At 40.7% G+C, this 23,596-nt stretch overlaps 1 protein-coding gene across 8 annotated transcripts; it reads right to left on the bottom strand.

Annotated features, from left to right (window-relative positions):
- Window positions 1-2,525: 2,525 nt before the first annotated feature.
- Window positions 2,526-23,592, bottom strand: CHEK2 (checkpoint kinase 2). Of its 8 annotated transcripts, XM_041126307.1 has the most exons (16): window positions 22,293-22,365; window positions 22,025-22,184; window positions 21,362-21,616; window positions 20,691-20,815; window positions 20,262-20,409; window positions 19,403-19,493; window positions 18,324-18,432; window positions 16,531-16,584; window positions 15,678-15,739; window positions 15,080-15,179; window positions 13,416-13,502; window positions 12,481-12,644; window positions 12,147-12,262; window positions 10,692-10,777; window positions 3,354-3,434; window positions 2,526-2,751 (listed from the first exon to the last, which is right to left on the bottom strand). In XM_041126307.1, the coding sequence occupies exons 3-16, from the start codon at window positions 21,609-21,611 to the stop codon at window positions 2,659-2,661; spliced, it is 1,566 nt and encodes a 521-aa protein (XP_040982241.1). In that variant the 5' UTR covers window positions 21,612-21,616; window positions 22,025-22,184; window positions 22,293-22,365; the 3' UTR covers window positions 2,526-2,658. The 8 variants fall into 8 exon arrangements, with proteins under 8 accessions (XP_040982241.1, XP_029881865.1, XP_029881870.1 ...); XM_030026005.2 differs by lacking the exons at window positions 22,025-22,184; window positions 22,293-22,365 and adding an exon at window positions 23,483-23,592; XM_030026010.2 differs by lacking the exons at window positions 22,025-22,184; window positions 22,293-22,365 and adding an exon at window positions 22,914-22,931.
- Between the last annotated feature and the right edge of the window lie 4 nt (window positions 23,593-23,596).

Below are 23,596 nucleotides of genomic sequence, written 5' to 3'. Positions count from 1 at the left end.
GGGCGGGCGGCAGCGCCTGTTGCTCCATCGCGCTCCGGCTCCGGCTCCTCCCCCTCCTCCTCCCCCTCCTCCTCCTCCTCCTCCCCCTCCTCCTCCTCCTCCTCCTCAGGGGGCCGCCACCGCCCCCCGCCGGGCCGATCCCGCTCCGGCCGCCCGGCCCACGGCGCCACGTTCCGGGCCCGGCTCTGAGGGAACCGCACTGCCCCCGGCCCCGCCCCCGGGGCTGGGCTCCGGTCGGACCCCGGACACCCCCCGCCCGACGGCGCCAGGCCCGCTCCGGCGCGGCCCTGCGCCGGACGTCCTGCGGCTGGAGCCTGGCCTTCCCGCGCCGGCGGCGGCCTCCCGCCCGAGGCGGGTCCTTCTGCTGTGCCCCGCTCCCGCCGAGGCAGCCTGCGCCTCTCTGCCGGAGGTCCGGGCGCTCAGGGGCCTGGCGGGGCCGAGGGCGACCCCGGCCTCCACGAGGGCCACACAAAAAAAGCAAGCTGCCTGCCTCTTCAGCTGACGCGGCCCCCACGAGCACTTCGGAGCCCCATCTTCGCGGGGAGTACAACTCCGAAATCGTTGTACTGGCATGAAGGTGGAAGACCATCTCCCAAAGGTGGCGGCAGCCTCAGTAACAGCTGCTCAGGGGTAAGTGGGGTTCCACGTTACACCTCTGCAGATTTCAGGTAGTGACACTGGGCACTGATGGCACTGCTCTTACCAGGCACTGCTGGGCTCATCCTTTGCCTCCTCATTGCATTTGTACAACCAGCATCCAAACTGAAGCCTTCTAAATGCTGGAGACCCATGCCTGTTGAAATGAACAGTCAAGCAGATTATGCTGGAGGCTCTCGTGCTGTGAAGAATACATAGTAAAGAAATAACAATTTCTTGTCTAAGTGAAAACTGGATGCCACTTTACCTTTGTGGAATTTAATAACACCTCACAAACTTACTATCTCATAGAAAAAACATAAGGGTCTGAAACTTCAGAAAGCTTTCTGCAATAAAATGATGAACACACGGGCCATCAGCTCAAACGTTGACTTCAAATGAGTGAGCTCAAAATTAAGATCTCATTAGAAAGCAGGGCATAGTCAGAACCCAGGGAAAGGATCCAACCAAAGCAGTTAAAAAATGTAATCTAACAATAGTGGGATGTTAAAAAGATGAAAGATTCAATGATAAAAGTTTTCTATTTCTATCTAAAGACCAATTACAGTTAATTTGCAGTGTAAGCAGTAGCTAGTGAATTATCTTCTCTGTAATGATGCAGGTCTTTTTAAAGTCACTGGTAACCGAATCCCAAAGGTATTAGCTTTTGCAGTGCACCACATCACAAACCTAGCCCAAACACGCAGAGACCTTTATGATTCTTTTGTCTAGCAAATGGCAGCTGAGTATTCCCTTTTACTTCAGATGAGCTACAGTAAGAACCAGCACTCTTTGAGGATGTGCCAATCGATCACACATGTGCACCAGAAAGGGAATGTCATAAGAGGATAGACATGCATTTCTTCTGTTTTATCACCCCTGTGTATCTGGAGTGGATTTGAACCAGTGGTACTTTTTTCATCCAGATGCCCATGGATGTTCCTCTATCGGGTTCATTAAGAAAAATAGGAATGTACAAGAATCGCCATTTTATCATTAAGAATGGTTAATATCAAATATCTCAAAACACACAAGATCTCTGCAATAGGCATATATGGGAGAATCTAACTCAGGAATGTCTTAATTCCTACCTGACATTCGTGTATTTCACAACGCATTAAGCTGTATTCTTTCCAAATCAATTTACAATAAATGCCTTTAACCAGAAGATGCATTTTTTAGAACAAAGTTACTAAATTGCTCCCTTTTAGTCAATAATGAAATTAATATCCTTTAGTAAGAGGCACACAGTCCAAAATTTTCACTTAACAGACAAGCAAATTAAAAATTGTTTCTCTCTCAGTTCAATTCCTAGTTCTTCTCTGGCAGGAACTTACACATCTTCCTTACATCACTCGTTATCATGTTTCCTTTTACTCAGTCCATCCTAAGGGAAATAAACATAATACACACTTTTCAAGAAGAGACCAGTTAGAAACTACATGCAGATGATAGGCTTTCAAAGTGAAAGTTATCAGCTGCTTTACAGATCACAACACTGTTGAGTCCGCCAGCCCAGTATTTAGTATTTAGCTTTATCTGAAGTCCAGGGCACCTCAAGTTCCATTGGTAGTTTTATATCAGAAGTGAATATTCTAAGTGTCCTCAGAAGTCTGTGGGCAGCATTTTGTGTCAGGTAATACTATGTTTCAGGCAAAAGCTCAGCAGACTTAGTATTCCTTTCTTATCTGTGAGAACTAAGCATTATTTCCATACCTAACCTAGAAACTGGAACAGAAGAAACTAAGAGTGTAGGTGGTGATGAAGCCAGCCTAAAAATTTTTAGTAACTTAGTTCATGAGTTTTTCTGATACTCTCCTTGAGTCAGACAGCTGGATGAAATGGAACATGACTATTTGTGTAGATTCTCATGCATACACAGCAGTCACTTCAGTCTTACAAAGTTATTTTTATTTAGCAATTGCATCTTCAACAGTTATTCCATTATTAAGATTTTTCTTAAATAAAAATTCTGCTTTCCATAAAAAAGCTATAATTAACACAAGTCACTTGCTCTTTTTTTCACCTCATTTTCTGAAATGATGTAGAAGGAACAGAACGCTTAGAAGAGCCAGATTCTTCCTCATTTTCATGGAGACGCTTTCTTGTGGTTGGCTAAAAGAAAGATACAGCACGATGGCTACGTGAAATCACGTTAAGACAGAGCCTAACTGTTTTGCTTCCTACAGAATTACAGATGTTGGATAAAGTCTCCTTTCTGGGACCAAAAAAGCAGCATGACTAATAAATGTTTCTCTACCAAGATCTATCTAATGATATTTGATCCTTCTCATGTAAGACACTGCCCCCAGCTTTATCTTCCACTACTCTTTAGAATTCTCCTAATTAGCATCTGGTAATGGATGTCACAATACCATTCTAAACTTTCACTAACATGAGAAATTACCTTGAATACTAAACATTCGTGACTTGAATCCATCAAAACATACATGTTCAACAATTTAATTTTAAATATATGAATAATCCTTTAAAGTCTAGGAGACTATTTCTATACGTTTAAACACAGTGTCTTGCCAAAGCACAAAAGTCCATTGCTTCTATTCAGAAAGCAGAGATAATTAGCAGACTGCTACCTACAGCCAAAATGAACATTTCTCTTAGTTCTCAAAATTAATTTATTTTCTTATTAAGGATTACTTTGAAATCTAGTTCTCTATGCATCAAGTATTAATCTTCAAATAATCTGTTACACATACTATTTTTGATGTTTGTGGTGGATTCATACTGGCACGTGTCTGAGCAAGTAGCTGTTGAAATGTACTCTTCATATCCTCATCCTGTGAAAAAAAGCAGTAACTCTAAGTAGTATATGGAGTATTTAGGAGAAAAGCCTACATTTTGGCTAATGTAATAGATCAGCAATTAAAGAATTAATGAATAAAGGAGAAAAGGAGGTTTGCCCACTTCCCCCCCTTCCTAATATGGCTTCACCAAGGGCAAGTCCTGCCTGACCAACCTAGTGGCCTTCTGTGATGGAGTGACTATATCAGTGGACAAGAGAAGAGCTACAGATGTCATCAATCTGGACTTCTGTAAGGTCTTTGACATTGTCCCCCACAACATCCTTCTCTCTAAATTAGATATGGATTAGATGGATGGACTATTCAATGGATAAGGAATTGGCTGGATGGTCACATCCAGAGAGGAGTGGTCAACGGCTCAATGTCTGGTGACGAGTGGTGTCCCTCAGGGGTCCATTTTGGGACCAGTACTTTTTAATATCTTCATCAATGACAGTGGGATCAAGGGCACCCTAGGCAAGTTTGCAGGTGACACCCAGCTGAGTGGTGCAGCTGACATGCCTGAGGGACAGGATGCCATTCAGAGGGACCTGGACAAGCTCAAGAAGTGGGCCCATGTGAACTTCACGAGGCCAAGTGCAAGGTCCTGCACCTGGGTCAGGGCAACCCCCAATATCAATACAGGCTGGGGGATGAAGGGATTGGGAGCAGCCCTGCAGAGAAGGACTTGGGGGTACTGGTGGATGGAAAGCTGGACAAGAGCCGGCAATGGGCGCTCACAGTCCAGAAAGCCAACCGTATCCTGGGCTGCATCACCAGCAGCGTGGCCAGCAGGTCAAGGGAGGGCATTCTGCCCCTCTACTCCGCTCTGGTGAGACCCCACCTGGAGTACTGCATCCAGCTCTGGAGTCATCAGCACAGGAAAGACATGGACCTATTGGAACAGGTCCAGAGGAAGGCCAGAAAAATGATCAGAGGGATGGAACACCTCTCCTATGAGGAAAGGCTGAGCGAGTTGGGGTTGTTCAGCCTAGAGAAGAGAAGGCTCTGTGGAAACCTTATTGTGGCCTTCCAGTACTTAAAGGGGGGTTAAAAGAAAGATGGGGCAGACTTTTTAACAGGGCCTGTAGCAATAGAAGAAGGGGTGATGGTTTTAAACTAAAAGAGGGTAGATTCAGACTAGATATAAGGAAGAAATTTTTTACCATGAGGGTGGTGAAACACTGGAACAGGTTGCCCAGAGAGGTGGTAGATGCCCCATCCCTGGAAACGTTCAAGGCCAGGTTGGATGGGGCTCTGAGCAACCTGATCTAGTTGAAGATGTCCCTGCTTATTGCAGGGGGGTTGGACTAGATGACCTTTAAAGGTCCCTTCGAAACCATTCTATGATTGTATGATTCTGATGTGCCCCACAGTAGAATTTTGAGCAGGTGTTTTAAATACAGTGCTGGTAAGAAAAAATACTTTTGTTTCATTTTACAAACAGTTTCCCCTCAGCAACTACTTTGCTAATACTAGTCAAGCTAAACTGAACTTACAGTATCATTCAACAAAGTACAACAACATTGAAAGAACATACAGGCTAGGAGTTTGTGCAGGTAATTCATTAGTCAGCCTTATCAGAAGAGGTCTCATCAGGACTTGGGGCCTGCTTTCACCAAAACAGAGTTAATTGCTCTTGGAAAAACAAGTATGTTCCTTATAGTCTTACATTCTGTTTTCATAATTACTTCCCTTTCTAACAGCATATTTTCATTTCCACTAGCTCAGCTTCATCAGTATCCCAAATTTGGGTAGTTTTCATTACCACCCCTGCCCCCCAAAAGCAAACCTGTTGTACACAGTAGGTAGAGAAGAACCAGCTAATACACCCATACCCTAAAACAAAACAAACAAAAAAAACCCAAACCCACACACCAAACTTTCAAACAAAATGTTATCTTAAAAAGCATCCCACAGTTATCCTTAACATAAGTAAGTCCACAGAACATATTAAAGGTTGTAAATTGAAACATTTGGAAAGCAAATACTCAGAATTTGGGCAAGCATTTCACTGAAGTGAAATTTCCCTTTTGAAAACCCAAATTATTATCAACAAATATTTTAATATTCATAGAGCATTCATTTCTCTACAGAAGTTCACTGGATAGTACAGTTCATTCTCTATTTACCCGAAGTGATAAGCCAGAAGCTGCCATTAGTGGAGGGAAAATGTCTGGGAGAGATGCAATGCGAAAGAAGTGGATTTATTAGTCTCAGTTGTGCATAAACAGGCCTGGCTGCAGAAGCATTATGAGGAGGGAAGGATAGCACACAGGAGGGAAGGGCAGCAGAGATCCTCTGTTAAGAGAAGCTAGTTTAGCAGAAAGTCAGGCATGTTTCAAGAGAAAAAGCTAGCATGTAACGTCATTCACGTTCAGCTGCCAGTGACCAGGGTGGTCTTAGTATATGTTGGGCAACCTCAGGGAACAGGAAATCAGTGCGAACAAGACATTTAGTTGCCATAGCGTACTCCGTTTTAAAAAGAAAATCTCATTCTCTAGTTTCAGCAATTTCTCCTGCAGGAATTTTATTAGAATGGGTTGCTATGGATTACCTGCAAACCCTAAATCAGACTTCTAAATCTGAAATAAGGTCTTTAAACCTTTCCCAGGAATAAATGAAATAAGCTGCTCATAGTGATTTAATACAGATCATTTCCTTTGGCCAAGCTTTGAACAATGACTGTGTGTTCACCAGCTGAACAACTGATCTAGAACCAAAACCAGACATTTATTCTAAACAACTAACTGAAGCTAACAGGTTGTATAATTTTGTTCCATTATCACAGCAAAGATTGGGAAACTCAAAAGAGAAGCGAATGGGACATTCACTGCTAGAGCAAATCAGAAATAAGGATCATTGAGCTTCTAAGGATTTCAAATGTTTTAACTGTTTTTTTGGGGGTGAAGGCAAGGGAGGGGGTTCTTCTTCTAATCTATGGAGTACTGCAGTATCTCCTTTTTTGGTTTAAACATGTTCTTAAGTGCTACAAAAAAGGCTTTGATGTGAACAGCCAGTTTATTTTATATAGAATTAGGACTTGTCTTTCTTTTCCAGTGTCACCTGTTTTGACTGTGGCTACATTTGAGTTGATGGGCAAGATAAGTATTTTTCCATTTATATAACAAATATCTGAGTTTTTCTTCAGCATGCAACCAAACTAATCTTGTCCCATTCAAAAGATCCCAGTGAAGTTTTCAGAGGCAGAAACAGCAATTAATTGTTTATATGCCTTTCAAAAATATTTTATTAAGTACCTGGTAAATACAGGTAAGACATCTCCACTTAGGTTTAAGCAGCCCACTAAGTTTTAAAGTTTTAGATTTAAGCAAAGAACAGAGTAAACAGCACAGGTATTTAAAACACTAATTTGAAAGCACTACTGGTTTAAATAAAGCTGGAGAAATTGAGGTTTTTTTGGAGCACATGCTTACTTTTAACATCTGAAAAATTCCCTAGTGGACCCAAAATCATTAGAGAGGGCTAACAGGCATTAGGTGTATGCATAAAGTATGCGTCTGTTGGTTTTTTCCATACTAACTTTTAAAGACAATACTTACAGACAACACAAGAGGGAGTGGGAGCCAGTAAGTCCTTCTCACTACTCACAGTAACAGGACTCAAGGAGCTCTTTTGGTGGTAGTATTCAACGTGTGTGATATCTAGAACATATTGGATGTTGGCCTTCCAAGCAGGCAGTGGACATCACCTATAAACGACTGATACTCTTAGTAACAGCCCATGAAGGGAAACAGTTTAAAGAATGGCATCTGAATGCTAGATGACATTTGGATTTGCAGGTATAATGTTTTCTGAAACTTTTTGTCCTGCCTTTGAAATTAAACATAACAGTAAGAGGTGTCCGTAAAGGGAATATATAATCTCGATGCTAACAACTTGAGTTTACATACTGAAATATCTCAAATTCTTAGCTAGTCTAAATCACTGTCATATATTTCCCCTCTCTCATTACGTATACCAGCAATTCTTATTAATCAGCGTAGCATGGTTTATCAGTAACATTTCCTGCTCAGAATTATAATCTAAATGTAAGAATCTACATCCGATTAAACTCACTGTAGAAGTTACACACAAACCACAGTAGTAAAAGCCAGGAATGCCAGGAAGAATTTTCTGATGCCCAGCAGTATAATTAGGCCAAGCTAATGACTTAAAAAGTCATCCAAATGCATATTCTGTCTCAGGAAGCTGCCAGCTGTTGAGCACTGAGTGATACTCCCTTGCTTCTACCCTGTTTCTTATGCTCTTTACCTAAGCATCTGAAACCAGACACGGTTCCCAGTGGGGGAATATGAATAGCATTATGCTCAGCATGCGTAAATAGAGCCCGTGGAGTGGCTCAGAGGTAGGCTGGGTGACTTTCTTCAGCCTCCTCAAGCAAAAATATCCAGGAAAGCTCACAAGGCTAGTGGTCACCTCTGGAGTGCCAAAATTAACTAAAGACTACCTCTCACAAACCTAACTAGACTGTAACAGGAGGCAGGGAAACCACCACCTCCTACTCAGAGGGTTCCCAAACCAGTGACACTTATTCATACTCATGATAGTAAGAACACAGTAGTCCTGGACACTTGCCAGAAACAAACTCTGCAGGATTCTGCACTGCCTGCCCACACAAACAAAATGAGGAACTGGGACTCTCTTACAATGCTCAAAGGAGGAGGTCCATCCTATCAGAACCACAATCAGACTTGGTCTCTAAAAAACACATCTTGATTCTCAGATGTTAAAGAGTTCTAAGAAGAGGTGTCTCAGAAAGGATGCAGAAGCTGCTGGTTGTATTGAAAGAACGTATTCAGCAGAATACTCCATGCTTTTTTGGTAGTCCTCTCTGCTGGAACTGAAAATTTGAAGGCACAGACTAGCTACAGATACAGACTGGGCTTTATTTTCTGAGAAAAAATTCCAGAGATCCAAGATTTTCCATTAAATTCAGAGCAGGTCATGGAGGCATACAAAGGCTGTTGAAGCAGGACCAGAGTATGGAGAGGAGCAGCTTAATACCAGTATCCTTCAACAAAAAGATAGAGAAGCCTGTCAACCTCTGCTGTTGAGCTGGCACCACACCTTCCAGCAGAAGCCAACTGGTTGGTGGGAAAGAATTAGTGACAGAAAAGCTAGCATTAAATAGAGCAACAGACTTGCAACTTGCTGGATGGCATGGCACAGAAGTAGAAAGAACCGTACCTATCACTTGTGCTCAACCACTATTCTACAGTGTTGACCCAGGCAGATATTTACAAGCTCTACCTATTCCAAGTCTTCCCAAGCAGAGACCATGAGCAACTCATTGGTGGTATTTACCATTAGGACCACTGAAGTCTGATTCTCTTAACATCAAAATCAGTTTCATCTTCCTCCCACAAAGAAAACACAGCTGTTTTGATGGAAAGGCCAGAGATGTCAGGGCTGCCGGAGTCCTGACACACTACTCAGCTAAAGATGATAGGCTGGAACGGGACCTAGTTTAGCTTGACAGAACTCTTCAGTACTCTACAATGCCTATAAAACACGATCCACAGTCAAACCACCTTGGGATAACCATAGAATAGTGAACACAAACTGTGAAACACCTTCCAGCTGGACAGGTGGACAAATTATAGAATCTGAGTCCTCCCTTACCTGAATACAGGTTACTGAAGATGCATCAGCCATGAGATATTGTGGATTTAGTCTGAGAATTACATTACTTGGCAAGGACCCAAACTGCTTTGAGCCACATTTGTTATATGATGATGTAATAAAGTTCACGAGACCAAGAGAACAAAAAGCTCTGCTATACAAGTTCTTATGGCTGTTGCCAAGGGTCCTGACACAGCAATAAGACACATTCTAGCATGGGTCAGGCTGCATCAGGAGGTAATCAAATTGGTCAAGGCTGAGAAATGCCCTCAGCCTGTGCAGATAGGGTATACAAAGTCACGTGAGCTGCAGTGCTTTTACATAATTAAGCCACATAGACAATGCATTATCCAGGTAATAAAGAGAAAACACAACAGATGTAAAACTAAGGATAGGGTGGCCACTTTGGAGAAAAGAGGAAGAAGTTACTGATTCCTTTTTCTCTCTAGCAGAAGTGTGTGTGTGATGTGGCAAGGTAAAACCTACATATGGAGACCTCATGACAAGGCAGAAGGCAAAGGAGAAGTCAAATTAAAAGGGAAATCAAGCAAAGATGTGTTTAGGGTGGGAAAAGGCACTGAACAGCATCAGGCAAGGCTACACAACTACAAATAGCAGCAACAACAGTTGAAAAGGACCACGGAACCGAAGGACCAATAAAGCGTACCATGATGTAAAAGCAGCAATACAAAGGGGTAAGAACTATTGAAGGCTTTGCCAAGGACAGGGGCCAAGAAAAGAAACACATTGGAAAACAACAGGGGGTCTAGTTGCCATTGCAAGAGGAAAAGACAAGGAGAACAGGAAAAGAAGAAAATCCGTGTGCTACAGAGACAGCATTTGCTTGCTGGGAGAGCGAAGAAGCAACTCTGTTCTGTATGCTGCAAGAAAGAGAAGGCTCCATCCCACAAAGGTTTGACACACAACAAGGCGCTGCAAGATCATCACACTTCCAACACAGAGGCATGGAAGCAGTCTGTTCAAGATGGTCACTCTGGTTTACAGCTGTCCAATGGGAAAGTGGTGACTACAGTATCTGGGATAATGTCATCCTACAGGTTGGGATATGATGGCTCCTCTTCCTATGTGTCATTGACAATGCCAGTAAAACAAACAAATAATTACAAAACATATGGCCTTTTCTTTCTCTCTTCTCTTTCTGTAAGTAGGCAGCAGGATCCCTCCGGTCTTACAGCAGCCAGCAAAAAATGAATAGCCAGCTGGCAGGCAGCCAGCAGCGCATGCCCATTAGAAGCACCAAATGACAGTTGCTCTTCTGCTGCTACTGTCAGAGACAACCTATGGACAGGCAGACTTAAGCTCTGACTTAAGACAACAGTTGTTATTGCCGTGAAGCTAAAGAATTGAAGCTCTCATTGCCCATCATTGTATCCCTCTTATGGTATTCTCCACAGAAGCAGGACCAGGCACGCATTACCCCTCTGGTGACCAGAGCAGTCAGTGTTCCCCTGCTTCCTTGGCAGTAGCAAATTACAGTGTATCAACAGTTTAACATTCAGGCTATTGAACTGCATTTGAATTTACATCAAGAAGTTATCCCCAGAACAACCCAGCTTTGCTGTACTTCAGTTAAGACTCAATTCCTACCTGAAGCCAAGGATGTTCTAAGGCTTCCTCTGTTGTAAGACGTTTGCTTGGTTCCACTACTAACAGCTTCTTCACAAGATCCAGAGCTAAGATAATAAAAAGAGTTGGTTGGCATATGATCAATAAATTCTTTACCTGAAAATAAGTTCTGCAATACGCATATGCCAAAGCTATGTGGAACAATGTGTCTTACAACACTTCAGAACAATGTCCAAAAATACTGGCTGGGCAGATCCCTTTTCTTTTTTCCTATGCATAGGGAGGGCTGCAGACTGTAACCATTTTTCCTTCACATGCACACGATTCAACACTTTCCAGTATACCAAAATTACCAGTAGATATACTGAGCATGTCCACAGTTTATGTTCTGAGCATGAACAGGAAGTCCAGCACTTTCCTAAAAGCTTCAGTATTACTGTGTACAAGCAAAGACAGCTTAATTTAGTTTCCTGGTTTATAGGGTCTTGGAAAGCAGATTATCCATCTGGGATAATAGGAAATTAGAGACAAGACATACACAGGTATGCTCAACATAATCACATAAACTTTATTTTCTTAGGAAACTGCTTAATAGACACTGTAAAAAATACAGCATTTATGTCATATTTTATGACTCCAAATCTCCCATAAAGGAATTTTGGCAAGATTTACTTTTCATTGTATCTGATTTTTCTGTTAAACATACCATTAGGACTATGTACAACCTTAATATAATTTCCATTTTCATGTATGTCTGACTTACTTATTATTGGATAAGCTTCAAATAATTCAGGAAGGGGTTATATTTGGTAAGTTTATTAGAAAAAGAATGATCACATCATTTATTTGAAAGTCCTCTGCACATACAAAGGAGTATCCAAGGCAAATACTACAATTATATTGTGCATATAAAATGTCCTGAAGAAGAAATGCATGCAGACAGTAACTATCATTTTAGTTTGCTATGCAAAAACTCAAATATTTTTGCAGAATACTTAGCTTAGACTGGGCCAAACTTAATAGTTGGTTCCACAATGCAGCTGATATTTTAAGCTCAAAGAATAGCACCATGAAATTACTCTTAACATTTTTTTCTTGGAATTCTAACTCATATCGCTTAAGTTCCTGGCATTTTGGTTCAACACTTGAAGAATCTTGGAGCAAGGCAAAGTTTGTAGACCAGCTTGATAAAGTCAGAAGAAAAAGTGAAAAGAGGAAAAATAGACGCATGTGCCCACAAACTCTATACTTCTGTAGTTAATAAAGCTAAATATTACTACGAAATCTCTTCAGTGAAAATCTTTCTGCTCTTTCTAATGCTTCAACTTTGAACTTAAAAAACCAAAAACATTAAGAGACTACTTTAAAAACTAAACATATCAGCATGCAATGTGCCATACAGCTGAAAGGAAGTTAAAAGGAGACAAAAAACTACAACAGTTAGATATTCTGCTACCCACTGTAATGGAGTCATACCCATGTCCGATACATGCTTCCATTCTTTTGGAATGAATGTGTATTCTCCACGAGTGATTTGATCTTTCAGAGAGAGTTGAGTATTTTGCTCATTAAATGGTGGATATCCACACAAGCTATATAAAAGAAAACAAGTTAAATAACACAGATTTTGTCATAGAAAATAAAACACTAAATTCGCACATTTTAAAGCATCTGCTATCATAGCATCTTTTATATGTATCTAGTTCTAAAACACACTTTCACTTCCTAATAAAGATACTGAAGTTGTCAAGTCTCAAGCCATGTATGCCAATGACTGCCCAATGAAGGTAGCATCTAGACAGTATCTTACCATACAAAAAGAATAACTCCTAAACTCCAGCAGTCCACAGCTCGGCTGTATCCAGCAGTCCCAAGTGAATTTAGAACCTCAGGAGCAAGATACGTGGGAGTACCACATAATGTTTTCATAAGAGAAGTTTCTCCAAGAATCTTGGATTGTCCAAAATCTGTAATCTTGCATTTAAAAATGGTAACACCACATTACATATTAGGATTGATTGTACTAGAACATACCATATTGTCAACATACATCAGGAGGTAACATTAAGTTTCTTCCTTCCAAGTCAGTTCCAGTACATGACTATGAACAAAATTTACCCCAAACATTAAGTATTCAGTAAACAACAACTGAGAACAGGAGAGGAGGAGTAAGGAGAAATATGACAGAGGATCACACTTTACACTAGCAAAAAGTATTCTCAGATTTAGATGTAAATGGACAACCACAGAATAAAGGAATTGTAGCTTATTAGAAGAGATTACTTGAAAAATAAGCAGTTTAGCATGCAAATTATTCAATGCTATATCAGGGGGAGGGGGGGAACACAAATAAAAAACCACCCACAAAAAAAACCCCAACCCTAACCCTGCCAAAAAAAAACCCAAACAACAACAAAAATACTCTGTCACCATACAGCCTGGATATTTGTGGAAGTGCTGTCTGTAATTCAAGAATTTAAATTTTATTGAAAAAAAAGAAAAAATTATCAACATTTGAAGTTGTGTACTCAATTAAGTGCTATACAATCACAACATTTCTCAGTTGTTCTTAGATAAGTGTATGGGTTGAAATATCCACAAAAGTAAAATTAAAATTATGGAAAAAAAACTTACTATGGAATTAGTCATACAATTTTTTTGCTATGTGTAACTCAATATTGAGAAGAATGGGAAGGAATACTCTCAAATTTCTAAATGAACGAGAAGAAATATAAGTTTCCTTACCTTTATAAGGCATGTCTCTTCAGAAGATGAAAGTAGTACATTCTCTGGCTTTAGATCTCGGTGTATAATTCCATTGTCATGAAGATACTAGATATATACAGATACAAAAAACCCAAATGAAACAAAACAAACAAGCAAACAAAAAAAAAACCCAAAACCCAAACAAAAAAACCTTAGAAACCATCATGCTTCAAATGTCAAATCTCAATGCAAGCACAGTGTGTAGACATGGCAAGGCGTTCCATTCTTCCCATTCACTGGGAAGCTATACTTCTTCATCTCAGTAAAAGCAACAGGACTAAGGAAGACCAAAGTTCTATTTTGCCTTTGTAGGAATTCTGATTTTCCATCTCTCTCTCCTTTCTTTTAGCCATTATTATTGTATGATCATACCCTCTTAAATGCAAGTCCACATTTCAGTTTGCAAAGACAGCTAAGTTCACCATGCCACAAGAGTCCTCACACTGGTGAGTAATAGCAGACAGATTTAAAAAACACTTCAGTTGTCAAAGAGCTAGAGGCTGAAAAAGGGTTCAAAAACCTGGTGATACAACTAGGAAAACTGAGTGAGAAAGAGATATGAGATCAATGTCTGGTTAAATATACAAAGGATTTTGAAAAAAGTTACTTCCTTGAGGCAAGTATAGAATTGTTCCCGTATGTGTAGTTCTGAAGTCTACCTGCAAGTCTACTATCCAGTCTTCTACTGGCTCCAAATCTGAGAATAGACTTCTAGCTTCATTAGGAGAATGTTTGACAGCAAGCACGAATCAAAATTCAGTCATAAATGACTGATATATTAATATACAATGAAGTCTGTGTTAAAACTAGGAACAACGTTGACTCTACCTAGTAGTACAAAATACGTACTAGAGATGTCTTCACATTTACACTGAAGGGAAGCTTTTCTTTATTACATCTGAAGACATAGTATCATTATGAAGTCAAAGTTAATAACATCACTTTTATTATATGAGCGGCCGTCCCAAAAGTGAGAATTGGGGAAAAATACAATAGCTTACTCACTAATGAGGAAAATAATTCTAGGTTTATTATTTATTAATACCTACTACAGAACAACTATCATGTTGCTGGTTTTGGCAGTTGCAAGATACTAAAATTGAATGAAAAGAAAAAAGGATAAGAACTGATCTGAAAGCATACTCAGGTCCAGACAATTAAGTTCGATGTAGAAAACAATCTTGCAGAAGTTATTAATGAAATACACTTACCATTTCATGAATTCAGAAGAAATTTATCTAAGGACTCAATATCCAGTATTTGAGATCTATTAAAGTAGTCTTAATCTGTTGTCTGCTGAACTGAAATGCTTATTCAGGAGTGCATAGTAAAGCATCTGATCGCTCATCTTTTTGAAGGCTACCTCACTGATGACTCTTTGCCCACACAATACTAAAAGTCTCATATGATAATCCTGCCATCAATGAGCACAGCCTGTATTATTACTTTAGTCCCTGTTTTTAATAAGTAAGTGAATGTTCTTTGGCTGCACTGAGGTAAAGAATCTTGTTAAATCAACTCGTTAAGAGTGCTGTGCTGATTGCTTGCACAGGTTTCAGAAGTGACAAATGACAGAAAAATTCATCTGACTGACTTTCATATGCATAACCATATTTTTCTTGGTAGAATTCATGATTATGTACCTTTACAGCCAGCAGCATCTGATAAAAATACAACTTGCAGGTAGCTTCTTTCATCTTGATTGGCCTTGACACTCTGTCATACAATTCTCCTCCTTCCATCCTAAAACAAATGCAGGTAACAAGTCAATATATTACTTCCAAAAGATTCATGTCATTAGACAAGACTGAGACCAAAACATTTGGCTATTTTGGCTACAGAGAAGGAATATATTTCTGAAAATGAGTGAGCAATGTCCTAAACACAGCACACACACTACTGAATTAGGCCTGATCTACTGAGTCTTCACTGGAAGTTAGAAGATTTTTGATCGGCCTCCTCTTACAAGCTCAAAATCAAAAAAAGTAGCAGCAATCCACAACAGCAGCATAGTGGGCAACTATCCATGCACTAAGTGCCTTCAAAGCATAGAAGGATTACTCTCCTGGTTATCCTAGTTCCTAATTTTACAGAGGTTTCAGAGAACAGTGCAGGCCAGCAAAAGAAAAACAAAACAAAACAAACAACCACCCCCCCACCCCAACTTCAGAACTATACACGTTCTTTGTGGCTGTGAAAAACATTTCATTTTATGCGTTTACTTTCAAACAAGTTACTTACAGTTCCAAAACAATGTAGTAATCCTCTGCTTCAAAGAAGTTTTTAATCTTGATTAAGCAAGGCTAATAAAAAAGGGAACAGAAAGGGACACACACAAAAAAGTAGAATCATTTGTAAAAACTGACATCATCAACAGTTTATCACCCTAAAGTTCCTATTTCAGTATGACTTCAACCATGCCATTAAACTAACACTTAACACAACTGACTAGTGTCCCAGGCTCTGGCAAACACTTAATACTCAAGTCTGTTGTCTTCTCCCCTGTACCTCCACACACAAAACCATTCAACTCTTGTGGTGAATGCAGCTCAACAAGTATCCTTATATTTTCCAGTTGTGAGTTACCATACCCTCAATATTTTCTTTATATGCAACAGTACATTGGGAAGTGAGGGAAAGTTCATTAAGTTATGCAAGCTTAACAAAAGTAAAATAAATGCTGTTTGTGGGGCAGGGGTGTGGGGGGAGATGCAGGGGAAAGACGACATACAAATTCAAAAAATTGCTAGTGGAATCTAATCTTTATATTTGGTTATCTGGCAGTATTTACAAAAACACACATCAAGGAAAGATTTCTACAACACTGGTTCATGTTGAAACTTCTCCTGTGAAGTTTCTTCTCAAATTTACATCTGTTATTCAAGGTTTTAAAACCTCAAATCTGCAAAGACTTAGTATACTTAAAAGAAGAAAAAGAAGTGTTCAATAGACTTATTTACAAGAAAAATTATATGCATCCTTTAATGTATTTTCTAAACAGATACAATTGATCTGTAGTTCCTACACTAAGGTCAGTGAACTACAGAAGTACAGTAGGTAGCAAAAAGGAATAAAAACATACAGTAACACTCACATGATCTATTTTCTTCAAAATTTCAATTTCTGTATTGATATTAAAAGCTGGGTTCTATTAAAAGAATCAAATATCATATTGGGTAAGACAGTGCTGTTCTGGAATAAGACGCATCAGAAATAAAAGATAGTAACAGAAAAGCCATCGTTTCATGTCCCTTGCTACTTTAAGTGACCATAACATAGAATCTTTTTCCATAAACTTATCAGGTGCCTTCCTCACTATCTATAGCAAGATACTGCTTCAGGCGTGTCATTTCACTAATTTCCAAACTACACAAAAAAAATATCTTGGCAAGTATATATCGGTATTGTCCTTTAAACAGCTTTCCTCCCTCCAAGACGCTTTCCATATGGGCCAACTCTAAAATTAAATGCTACTTTCTCCTAGCCTTTATTTTGCAAGATAACATAAACAGATTCTTTTGATCCGTGGCTTAGGTTCAACTCTTGAAATCAACCCAGCAGGTTTTTTTTGCTCTTCTTCCAATCCAAATCAATCATCTTTGAACACACACAATGCCATTTCTTAATAATTATAATTCATAACAGCATTTCTTAATCTTTATTAGAAATGTTCCAAAACTGCATTTTGCAATTTTCTTTCAATCACATTGAGGTCACATATTCATCTGCAAATAACTATATCTACCTCCTCATCTGAACTAGGGAAAGTGTAGACTATAGCAGAAATTATCGCTGATCTTTAATTATACAATCTTGCACTATTAAACATTATCTAACTTCTATTACTCCAGCATAAAAACGTATCAGTTCTTCATACATGATACTGCAATCTTCTTTTCCATCAACAGAGACTTTGGGTCAGTGCCAAAGAGTTGAATTAATATATTACCACTTTTTGTGCTACAATCTCTAAATGTAATAGTACAGAAGACTAGTCTCAAGACAAATTCTCAAAACTTCCACTAGTAACTAATTCCACTCCCACTGGAGCCTCCTGGCATCCTTTCCTCAGCCAGCTACCTTCCCACCTTAGAATTTTTGTCTTTACAAAAATATTTTCCACATCAAGTAGTAGTTTCCTATACAGTACCCAATGAAATACTTTGTCAGTTTGAACAGATTCTGTATATTCTGTCTGTGCTCTGAAGTCCATTTTCTCATCAAAGAAATTAATAAGGTTAATCCAACTTGATTTAATTTTAGTTAAATCCACAGCAGCACAACTTACATAACTCCTTCCATGCACTTTTGCCTTTAACTGTACTTTTCTTCAAAGTTTATCCTATCCCCTTATATAAAATTAGAGTAATAGATATGAAGTTGCTTGGATCTTTCTCATGTTGGAGTAAAGCCACTTAGCTTGTTCTTCTCCTTCAAATTCAGGCTTCTGCTGCAAGGCTAGACACATGAAAAGGCTTTCCCAAAAGGCTTCATATGATTTTATTAAAAAGTATTATGATGGAGAATATAACAAAATTAGCAGTTTGTAAATTTTTGGTCAGACTCCACTGGTTATGACATGACTATCTGATGCATTTTAGGAGATAAACCTCAAAAGACTCCCCACCACCCTTTGTATATACCACATTAACAAACAGTCCTAAATTACGAACACAATGAAATGTGGTCAAAGAATAAAAGCAAGCATTTTCTGCAGAATTCTATAGATTTTGCACGATCAAAAGGCATTTTGAAATTACATACAGAAGACATCAAGTGAGAAAATCCTCTTTAGTTGAAGAGACCTGGGGAGTCAGAGAGGTTACCAAATATTCCAGGACCACTGCAAGATGGCCAAAAGACAGACAAACAAACAAAAATACTTACTGTCTCTCTAATACCACTTGCCATAAACTTCCGTTTATTGATTATCTTTACTGCAACTTTGTTACAAGTGCTCTTCTCAAATGCCAGTTTGACTTCTCCACAGGCACCACTAACACAAAAGCACAGCTATGTTAACACTTACAAATACTTTTCAAAAATCTGTATAACAAGTACAGACAAATGAAATGAAAGCATTGGATTACACACAATTTGAGGCTGCTGCTTTCTAACTTTCTGAATATGGCATGTTGTCAAAACTTTCTCAGAAAGCATTCAATAGTTAGGAAGTCTATTTAAAATAGCAAGGGATGTCAAGGGCCACCACCAAACATGCAGGAATAAATATGTAGAGCGACTAATCTGTCTGTACAAAGGGTACCAGTGAATATCAAGGACAAGCTCTGTCAGCATTTCCACCACACAAATTCATTTAAGAGAATAGAACCTAGTGAAGAGTTCTCTCAACACCAGACTGCACAAATCTGAAGAACAGGCAAGACAATACTTATATTTTTACTAAGTAGCAATTATATTACAGAAAGAAATCCTTGTATTTTGCACTCAGATTTGTTTCCACTTAACCATTCTCCTCCAAATTCTTCACTGACCATCCTTTTCAAAAAGATAAAAATATAGCCTCCACTTGAGATAGCCTCTCTCCTTTTTTCTGAAAACAGTTCCTTCCCCTTCTGTCTGAAGGCCTCAACAGTGATGTTGTAGAAAGCTATATTCTGACATAAAGCTCTCCCTTCTACTTCCAATAACTGAGTAAATTAATATACAGGATTTAAAAACTTGTTAAGAATCTACAGACTTTATTCTTTTCTAGAGAAAAAAAACTGGGTTTCACAATTAAGGGTAGGTTACAAAACCCAAGCCAATTATAGGAATAAAGCCAAAATTCCTGTTTAAGCTGTTGTAAAGAACAGGTTTACACAGGTGTTATTAATTTTTTTCTTTTTTCTTTTTTTTTTTTTTTTTAAACAGCAGCTCAGTTAGCACTGGTAATAATTCAAGCACAAGGTACTGAAAACAGTTACAAAACTAATGCTTAATATTGTGGAAAGAAGGATGCTTACCTTCCCAAAGTCTTTGACATGATATATTTCTCTCTGAATTCTCTAGGAAACACCAACTGATCATCCACCATAAGATCAGAAAATACAAACACTAGGAAGATGAGTGGAGATCATTTTCCTGTTATTAACTTTAAAATTTTGTTACAACAAACAACTATGCTTCGTGAGCTTTTATAGTCAACAACATAACTAAGAAAACGCTGCTTGCTAAAGAAAAACATAAATATCTAAAAAAGTTAATTGATGCTATCAATGACATCAGCTATGGGTTAGCAAGGTGATCTTACTAAAGCTGACATCTTTGGTATTAACTTCACAACAGTGCTTGATCAATTAACACTACATTTAAGGACAAAATAGGCAAGAATTTCTATGTCACAGCAGGGAACAGAGAGAACTGACAATCAGGAAGACAGCATCTTAGTGGAAGGGCAAAGACAAAGAAATAAACCTCCAATGCTGCTAATTTTAAAGAGGGTTTTTTAATTATTATGCAGCATCTGGTAAGTACCTGTGTTTTTTCAACTCCCCTTGAATAGGCCATTTCCCTTGTTCCCACCACCGCATACACAGCTACTGAAGCACAGAAGTGTTTCAAAAATAGGAAAATGACTATAAAAGTTTCTACTCTAGTAAGGTGGTTCCTGATGCAGCTTCTTTTAAATTTTCTTTTTTCAGTTTTTTTCTAGGGTTGAGGTTGATACGGATAATTTTTATGCAAGTACTAAAACATCAATTCATAGCTGTATTTTAACAGCATTCGTGAAGAAGCTCAGCTTGCAAGAAACATTCAAATCACTGCAGAAACGACCCCTTGGTCAACACATGAAGAACCTACTTATGTTATAGTACATTTTACCCTTATTAGTCTGTATAGACAGTGCAATTTCAGAGTTGTGAGTCAGTGGAAGCCTCTTCCCTTTTCCAATGAGCTGTCTATTAACAAAAGTTCCATTTGCACTGTGGTCTTCAATGTAGGCAACATAGGAATTTTTTGGACCCATTTCCTCAAAGAGAAAAAAAATGGGAAGGATAACAGTAGGGAAAAAAATTACTTTGCTGTAAAGACATGACAGACTATAAAAATTTACTATCGTTAGCTCAGAAAAATCGGATTACTCAGGTTATTTCATAAACCACGTTAATGGAGTATTGCAAAGAGTCTTGTTAAAGGAGTCAGCACTGAAGGTACTTAAACTTTGATCTCTTTAGGATCCACCTCTGCCAAAGTCAACCTTTTTCAATTATGCCAAGACAGAAAAAGACAGTCAACCTTTTCAGCACCTACCCTGAAAATTCGGAAGTGCTTCTTGCTATAGTTTTGGTAGAAGCCAGTCTCAGACAGTCCTAGCTTAGAAAAACTATAATCACAGCTTTTGTCTCTTCCAAACCAGTATTCATCATTCACGCAGTCTGTAGAGGAGCAGGAGGTAAAGCAGAGAGAGAACACAAAATTGCAGGAAGTTATTAACTGCGGCACTAAAGAATGATGCCAAATGGTAGTGAGTAGAATAACAAAGACAAGATTCTTCCTATATGATCAAGTTTATTTGTCTTAATTCAGACAAAGCACCAAGCACTATCAACATCTTGTACAGTATTTTAATAATTTTATCCTCTTCAGTAATAGTAGAGTTTTCAGTTCACCTTCAGCAATGCAGAGAGACTCATATGATACACAAACAAAATAAATTATGAAATGGAAAAAATGAAGCAAGTAACAAAGAATATGAATACCCCCAAATTCCTCTAAGTCCATGGAAGCTGTGTATCTCGGTACTTAGTATAAATACTGGGACGTAGTACGGAATAAAACATTATTACAAAAGTTGCAAGATTGTACTTAAATTTGCATGTACTTAATTTGAAAATGAAAAGACACTGCTCTCTACCAAGCTGCTCAAAACTTTTCTGAGGTATTACAAATGAATCAAGAGGCTTCTTATAGTACACACATACCACAATTGCTGAAACCTTTTCCAAGTGCAAAGAGTCGACCCCAAGGCTGAGGAACAAGCTCTTCAGATTCCTGGTCCTCAGGGATCGACGGAAGCTCCTGAGTGGGAAGAGTGTCCAAAGAACTGAGGGTCCCAGAACTTGAGGAAGACTGACTAGTACTCTGTGACCCACTGGAAGAGGAACTGGTACCACTCTGTGACTGTTGGGCACCTTGAGACTGCTGCACTTCACTTCTAGTCTCTCGAGACATGTTGACTTCAAAGAGAACATTTAAAAAAAACAATTACTACAGCAAAGTAAAATTTACAAACATTCACACACCGTACTATTAATGTCCAAGTCTGTTCTCGGTCTTTAATGAAGTAAAACTTTCAACCGAAGTGTGCATGTGTGGCTTTTATGTAAATCCCCAAGAATTTTGCAAACCATGATGTTTTTCCTTTTAAAAAAGGATGTGGTGCTCCCTCTACTGACTCTAAAACAACAGTTAAATCTTATTCCCAGATTTTTACTTGAGCTCTTCAGGGTTTATATTTTATTTCACAAACACACATGCAGCACTCTCTGACAAAGCATCCCCACACAAAGCAGTAACTATTGCAGCTCTCCAAACACAAAGGGAAAAACTGAAACAGGAAAAATAAGAACTATAAAGTTAAGTACCTTTTCTTGACACTGAAAGCGCCCAACTGATTTATCACACAGCAAGCCAAACTGGTGTTTTGGCTGAATATTCCTTTAATATAGGTTATAACTCACGAATTTTCACATATCTCTTCCACGCAGGTTCTGTTCAGCAATTTTATTTATGAAATAGCCACACCTATACGTAATGAATGTACAAAACTCTGCCAGACTCAGATACATACCACACCCCTAGCAGCTGCTATCAGACAGCAGCGAGAAAAGGCAGCAAATGGCATCTACCTACCCTGTTAAGACAGGGGAATGACAGCGCTATCGTGCCTTCCTCCCCACTGAAGAAAAAAACAACCCACTGGCCAACTCATCTTTATAGCTGGCTTTCTCCAACAGCATCCGTGTTCATTGTGCCACGGGGCTACTGTAAGTCCATGAGCCTTCCTGAGGTCACTGCCATCCTTTGGGATCCCCTGCACTCACCTGCCTGCTTGCTGTCTTGGCTTACCAGGGTATCTGGGGTTTTAAGCTGGTTGCCACCCAGCTCCATGTATAATCCAGTCTAATTTAAATCTCTTTACCAGTTTGCTACATTTCATTATCGTCCATAAAAACGTATCAGCGCCCTAGTTACTTTCTGTGTCCCTTTTTTTACAGAGGTGTTCAGAAATGCAGGCAAGGCCCGCAAGCTCCCACAGGCGCAGCCCCCACCGCGCGGCGTCCGTCACGCGGAGAGAGAGCAGGCAGGGAGGAGAGGGCAAGGCAGGGCAGCCGGCGGAGGGAGGGCCGGCAGTAGGGCCGGGCAGGGCAGGGCAGGGCAGGGCCGGGCCGGGCCGCCGGCGGAGGGGACGGACCTCGCAAAAACCAGCGCCCGTTTCAGCGGGAGCGGCGCCCGGCGTGGCCCGCCGCCCACCTTGCCGCCCCGCCGGCTGCGGGAAGGCGGGGAGCCGCTCTCCGGGCCGGCCCCGGGACGCTCAGGCGGCGGGGCCGGGCCGGCGGCAGACGCTCCGCATCTGCGGGGAGCGGCGCGGAGCCGAGCGCGGGCGAGACCCCGCCGAGGCGGGGAATCCCGGGGCGTGGAGCTACCAGAAGCCCTTTCCATCAGGGCCCTCCCCGCCGCACCGGGACCGGGACCGGGACCAGCGCTGGGGGCAGGGGGGCGGCAACCGAGCGGCTGCGGCGGGCGCAGGGGTGCCCGGAGGAGCCCGGAGCGAAGAGGCGAACGCCGCCACCCGCAGCGCCCCCTGTCGCCCGGCGCGGCTGGCACACGTCACCACCCCCCACCCCCGCAGCGCCCCCTGCCGTCCCGCCCGAGCCCTGCAGCCCCGTTCCCGGCGGCGCCGCGCGGCCGAACGGGCTGCACGGCCCTCCCGGGAGAAGCGGCGAAGACCGGCCGGCGGCGGCGAGGCGAGGCGAGGCGAGGCGGAGGCGCCTGAGCGCCGGGCCGGGCCCGGCAGCCGGAGGGGAGGGGTCCGAACTCACGGGTGGTGGAGCCCGCGCCGCTCGCCGCGCGGAGCCGGTGCCGCGTTACTCGGCGCGCACGCGCCCCGCCACTCCTCGCTACGAACTGAGCCAATCAGGGCCCGGCCTGCCGCG

This window comes from Aquila chrysaetos, chromosome 9 (genome assembly GCF_900496995.4).
Source record: "Aquila chrysaetos chrysaetos chromosome 9, bAquChr1.4, whole genome shotgun sequence".
In the NCBI taxonomy this organism is placed as follows: domain Eukaryota; kingdom Metazoa; phylum Chordata; class Aves; order Accipitriformes; family Accipitridae; genus Aquila; species Aquila chrysaetos.
This window is presented reverse-complemented; position numbering and strand designations above follow the sequence as displayed.